Source organism: Solenopsis invicta, chromosome 16 (assembly GCF_016802725.1).
Source record: "Solenopsis invicta isolate M01_SB chromosome 16, UNIL_Sinv_3.0, whole genome shotgun sequence".
NCBI classification, from domain to species: domain Eukaryota; kingdom Metazoa; phylum Arthropoda; class Insecta; order Hymenoptera; family Formicidae; genus Solenopsis; species Solenopsis invicta.
The window spans coordinates 17,165,417-17,171,474 of record NC_052679.1 but is presented as its reverse complement, the minus strand read 5'-3'; the positions used below and the strand labels follow the sequence as shown (position 1 = coordinate 17,171,474).

Genomic DNA, 6,058 nt, shown 5'->3' with positions numbered 1-6,058 from the left:
TACGACGCTGGAAGCCACGAAAAGTTGTATCTCGCGTCACGATCGTCGTGAGTCGAACGTAGAGATCATTTTCGCGTGTCTGCACAGCATCCAATTCTGAATGCAGCAGGATCACGCCCGGTCTTGATCCTTGTGCAAAAACATCTCGAACAGGCGGCTGATCTACGGTCGATCGACGAGGAGAAAATCAAGACGCGTGAGGCACACAGGCGACAAATTCTAAGGTATAGTATATATTTATTATATTATCATTTTTATCATATAGCGTAACATCGTTATTTCTATAATAATAATAATCATAGCACCATGAACACTCCACAGTAAGTTTTTTTTTCTATTTTTTTTTTCTTTTAATTCGTTATTCGAAAAGAATGCGACGCGCGGATGCGCTGCGACGGGTGAGAACCGCGTAATCGTGTAATCGTATGAGGAACTCGAATAACATCAAAATATCAGAGAATATTCGAGCTACGTCCACAGTGCATCCCCAGCATCCTCGGAACGTTTCTTGGACGTCTCTCCAATCTCGCGCTGTCCGGAAACGCGAAGTTTCGCGTAACAACGTGACTCCGCGAGTAGGAGTTGCTTTCCTTTTTATTTCCTCGCATCAGGAAATAAGATTTCTGACTAGAGTTTCTCGTAGAATATCCGAGACAATTTTTTTGCGACGGAGGAAAGGCGCATCTTTTGATTTTGTCGATTCGTGCCGTCTGTCCGGCCCGTGAAAATAAGAAGCGATCGAGGAAAAGAAGCGCGAGTGAATCGAGGAACATCGAGAGCGAAAAGTAGCCACTTTCCTCCGTTGCCTGGAACGATCGACAATTTTTCTCATTTAATTAATAATTATTATTGATTGTTCTACCGAGAAATCATCGATATCACCGTTCTCGCATCCGTCGAGCACCGCGATTTTTGGGGGTTCGTACAGGTGTTGAGGCTCACGTTTTTCACATCTTAATTGCTCTCTCTCTCTCTCGCTCTCTCCTACTTTCTCTCTCTTTCTTTCATCTCTCTATCTCTCTCGCTCTGTCTCTTTCTCACGCTCTTTTACACTTCCTTTTTTACGTACTTTATTCATATATTATATAGATATCTATATATATATAATATATATATTTTTTCTTCCTTCATATTTCCCGCTAATCTGTGTCAGTGAAGCTCGTTCCTAATCATTTATTTATTCTTTTTTTTTTGTTATTTTTATAATTTTTATTTAAATTACTCCAATAAATTCATCGTTTATTTAATCTATCCTGCGCGCATCATCATCGATCGACAATAGCTTCTCATTTTAATAGTTTATTAATTTATTTTGTTTTCGTTAAATTGAATTTCATAATTTTAACATCCTACCTAGATAACTGGTCATTATATTACTTGTCAATAAATAATATGTAAATACATAGGTACACATATTTCATCGTCATCATCCTTCTCCCTCTCTTTCTTTCTGTCTTTCTTTCCTTTTCCTCTCCTTCTACTTCTGTCTTAAATACTTTTCTCTTGCACGTCAACTCGCCAGCATACGTATGAAGGTATCGATAAATATAAAAATTCTCTATTCATGTATATGTGTGATAGAAAGAGAACGATGATGATGATGAGGATAATGACCTTCTCTCTTGTGAACGTAATATCAATAATATTAATAGTAATCGCAATAATAATAATAGTAGTAGCACAATAATATTAATCGCAATGATAACAAGCACAATAGTCGTTAAAAGTAATTGGTATGATAATAATCGTATTTATAACAATATTGATCGTTATCGTTTTTCTTTTTTTTCTCGATGTCATTTACGCCACTCCACACTTTCTCTCTCTTACGTTACTTCCTATTACAAAAGTCCCTCGCACACTCGTCCTCTCTTTCGCTGATCTGCAAAACAAACTCTTTGTCGAAAGGTAAAACGATATTACTAATCTCACGTTTCTTTGACTAATTAACTCGAATGAGCGCGCCTCAGTGCGAATGTGATAAAAAAAGTAATTATGAACGCAAACGAAGAATGAACAATAAATAATCAGACGAATGACAAATGAGCTCGTGGGCGATATACGATATATGTATGCGTGTGGGAAAGTAAGTCTCGCGATCGGAACCGAAAATTGTGTGTAACTTACAGGCGGTAAAAAACTTACGCACTAATCTATAGAAACCGGGCCCGAGGGCCACTCTATCGCTTCTCGTTTGCAGCGACAAGACAAATCGCTTTCATCGTCGTCTTTCCCCCCTCCTCCCAATATCACCGTATCTCAGTATCGTCATCAATGATCGGTCTAATCGAGCACCATCATTCTCGTGTAGGCACGAATGTGTCTCATATAGAGGAAAGCTTTCTCCGACTTTCGGCGAAATCCGCTTGTAGTCATTAGTGTCATACTTCAATACAACGTACGAAAAACGTCCTGATTTTTTAGGCGTTCTCATTTTTTTACTTAAAAGTCTCTTGATCTTCGTCATAAAATCATAGAATGTCGATGGTAAACACAAAGGTCCACCATCTTTGCAATATTAATTTCGTTAAAATATTACTTCCGTCTGTGGATCTCGCGAAAATGGTGAGTAAAGGTGTCCTCTATAAGTTACAGTTCGATATTGCGCTTAATCGCACTTCGTCTCTCTGTTACCTGTCGTATATTCCCCTTCTGGCCTAAAACTCGTTTTTTTTTCCGTAATTTCGTGTAATGATCAACATTTATGTACGCGTTTTAGTACATCTTCAAATCGCAGCTGCGGTCATACACGCACCAAGTCGAAACCGACACGTTTTGATTTCGATTAGAATTTAATTAATTCAAGACAATCGACTTGACATGACGTTGTCGGCATGCGACAATTACGATCTAGGGGTACGCACGCGGATTCGGCACTAGATGGGTTTCTAAGATACAATTATAAGAACGTTAAGGATCAAGATATTCTCTCTTTCGGTCTCTTAGACAAGATGGAGTATCCTCATACAGCATAAATGTCTGAAATCGTAAAAAACGTCCGAAAGGACTTCGTTTTCCGAAAGTACTTTACGTAGTACATCTTGTACATATATTTTAGACCTTTGTGCTGTTTAAGCAGAACTTAACGTACCACGCCATCGACTTTCTCACGAATAACCTTTGATAAACGCATACCCCTGCATCAGGAAATCACGACAAACAGCTTTTCACGAATGGAACGCTGTTACCATCCTGCCGTAAGATAAAAATGAATGGGAGACTTGTCATTGCTGAAAACAATCATGTCCCACGTAAAGTCTCGAATAAGCGCGATGTTCCCTCGGCACGTTCCTTCTTCGTGTTATCAGATCGTTGTCCGTCGTTGTAGACATCGCCATCGCTTTGTCAGTTCGTCATGCTTTGGTTTAAAACACCTTAGCTAAGAAAAAGTTAAGTACAAAAAGTTTCATCGATCTCTCAATCAACTCTCTCGAATGCACTCTAGCTGATTTCAAGATCAAGCCAGCGACGAACCACGAAATCTATCTGGGAACGGATATTTATTCAATGATCAACGATCGGTTTTCTTTGGACATTGTCGATACTTGAGAAAACAGCGATCGGCTAAACGCTTCTCACGCCGCTTGATCAGATAGAACTTTGTTCGATCTGTCATTACGAGGACAATGACGTAATTTCTTACAGCGGTGATCCAATTCAAGCTTCTTTTAGTGTTCTCTCTCTTTTGAACCATTCTTTTGACACTACGTCATGGTATAAGTGTCCAACAACTCTTCTTTCACACCGTTGGTCAATCGAGTTTTTACTGTCATAATCATTCTTCTTTTGAAGAATTGCTTTGGACAGATTATTCTTCACCCGATAATTCCTCCTTTATCCTAGGAGTCTTTAGGGGTCTTCAGATATTTTTTATAACCTTTGACCATGAGATGGACGAGTTGCTGTAAAATTGTTTATACGGCGCAACAGTTTGATCATTATATGGTACCTTTCACTATCGCTTTCGACGTATCCGACACTCGTCTTCATCGGAATAGCGATGCGATGTGTGGCCACTTGAACAGGACGATTTTATTTCTCTGTGTATGTCATCGTCCACCACGCAAGTCTCGCATAATATCGATGAGTGTAAAAGGTTCTCGATGCTACGATCGCTGTTTTCTAAAGTACTGTTTATACTCCTCGGAGTACGCAGCCTCGGAAAACGAAGGTTCCCACGATCGGAGGCAACTTAAAGAAACGATCGAAGAGACGGACTGTTCGTCCCTTGGATGGACGTTTTGAGACATGTTATCGTCGCTCTGCATTCTCCTTTATGTATTTCTTCTGGCAACAACCTCATCGGACTCCTCGGCTGGCTTTGGCCGCGTCGTTTGCACGCGGCGACGGAATCTGTCAAGCCCGCGACCACCATTCCTCAGCGTATCTCTATTCTCTACGATATAGAAACACGACACACAGATAACTCCTACCCTAGTACTTCTCGGTGGAATTTAGCTCCGTTTTACCTATGCATGAATAGACATTTACGACGAGAAAGGGGACCGTTAGTCTTGTAACAACGAAGGATAATGTTACCGTAGGTGAAACGTGGATCGTTCTCCTCGTGCCTCATGTCCTTACATGTCCCATTGAAGGACCATACGCGATTCATCAACGACACGAATGATGAGTCTCCCTTGACATGTGCGCGTCCATCAAATGCGCATTCCATCAAACCCCGTTTTCAAATGTATGCCTCCTCCCTACGTAAGTTGAATCGCGATACTTCTCTCTCATTATTTCTTTTTCTCTTTCAACTGATGCACTAAATACTACGCGGTGCTTTTGAAGCGACAGCTGTGTCAAAGATTAAAAGTTTTACTTTGATTTGCTGAACGAGGAGAGGATGCGGGCGAAGGAGATCGATTTTTCGATCCGCGTTCAGTGAATCAAAAATTGGAATATCCTAAAAAAAAATCAATTTATATTTTTCGGTTGACTAGCGCACAGATTGTCACAAGACCGCGGCGCTTACGGATCTTCGTCGATTCGCGATCGATCGTCTCTCGTGCAACGTTACGATCATCGTTCCTCTTTGCTTTAGCGTCAGCGCAAAATCTTCGCAAGAACACCCTCGACTTGAATAGTGATCGATAAGATATTGCAGGCGGTATCAGCGCACTACGGGCTGCGAACGGTGCAAAACGTGGAAATATAAACATCCGTCGATGAGCGCCGCTGTTCTTAGCGCAGAATAAATCTTAATCAAAATGGAATTCTTCCTATCAACAATCGACTTCTTAAAAGTAGATAATTTATACCTTGTATCCCCGTGCAAGAGAAGAAACCCTCGCGATCTCTCTCTCTTTTTCCTCTCTCTTTTTCTGTTTTTCTCGTCGCCCGCATCGTCTCTTCACGAAGGAATAAGGAGAACGTCCTAACTTAGATTAAATTGGGATTAACAATCCCAATTTAAGACCTGAGCGCGATCAAAAGGTCTCGCTTCCTCGGGACTGCCTCTACATCGTTCGACAGAATTTCTACGATTCTTCTAGGCCGCGGAGCTACGACCGCGAGGGAATCTCGAAAATTCGAAATGCTGTTCTTCTTCGGGTCTTCTAGAAGAGGGATCAGGAATCACCTGACGGGACGGTAGGTCGGCCTGAGTGCTCGACTCTTTTTCTTCTTTTTTTGGTTTTTTCTTCTGCAGAAATGGGTCCGAAAATGCGGAATGGTAATGCATTCCGGACGCCGCTCAGAACTCGACTATTACGGCTGAGCAGGCTGCTAATCCCTAGAACTCGAGCCTGTAGGCGCTGCAACTAGTCTCATGATCTTGGAGATTAATAGTGCACCGGGATGCGGACGGTGACAGGTCTATGTGGTTTGCCGCGAGTGCCTCCTCATTATCGGCGACCCAATAGCCTAAAGTGTCGGTGTCGTAGGTTGGAATCATGGTTACCTCTGAAAAAAAAGAGGTGACAGTTACATCAAAAATATGTATGTTTGAAACATATTGAATGATGAAAGAAAAAGTAAATAATTTATACTGTAAATAATTATAAAGTAAATAATTTATAATGCTGTTTAAGATTAAATTAATTTTAGAGATTAA

General features: G+C 40.9%; 1 protein-coding gene across 3 annotated transcripts in view; it reads right to left on the bottom strand.

Annotated features, from left to right (window-relative positions):
* Positions 1 to 1,183: 1,183 nt before the first annotated feature.
* Positions 1,184 to 6,058, bottom strand: part of LOC105203059 (microtubule-associated protein futsch) — a 56,433-nt gene continuing 51,558 nt past the window's right edge. For all 3 annotated transcript variants that reach the window (XM_039458328.1, XM_039458330.1, XM_039458329.1), the window contains one exon: positions 1,184 to 5,907. In XM_039458328.1, the coding sequence (XP_039314262.1) occupies positions 5,738 to 5,907 (170 nt within the window). In that variant the 3' untranslated portion in view covers positions 1,184 to 5,737. The remainder of the gene's footprint in view (positions 5,908 to 6,058) is intronic.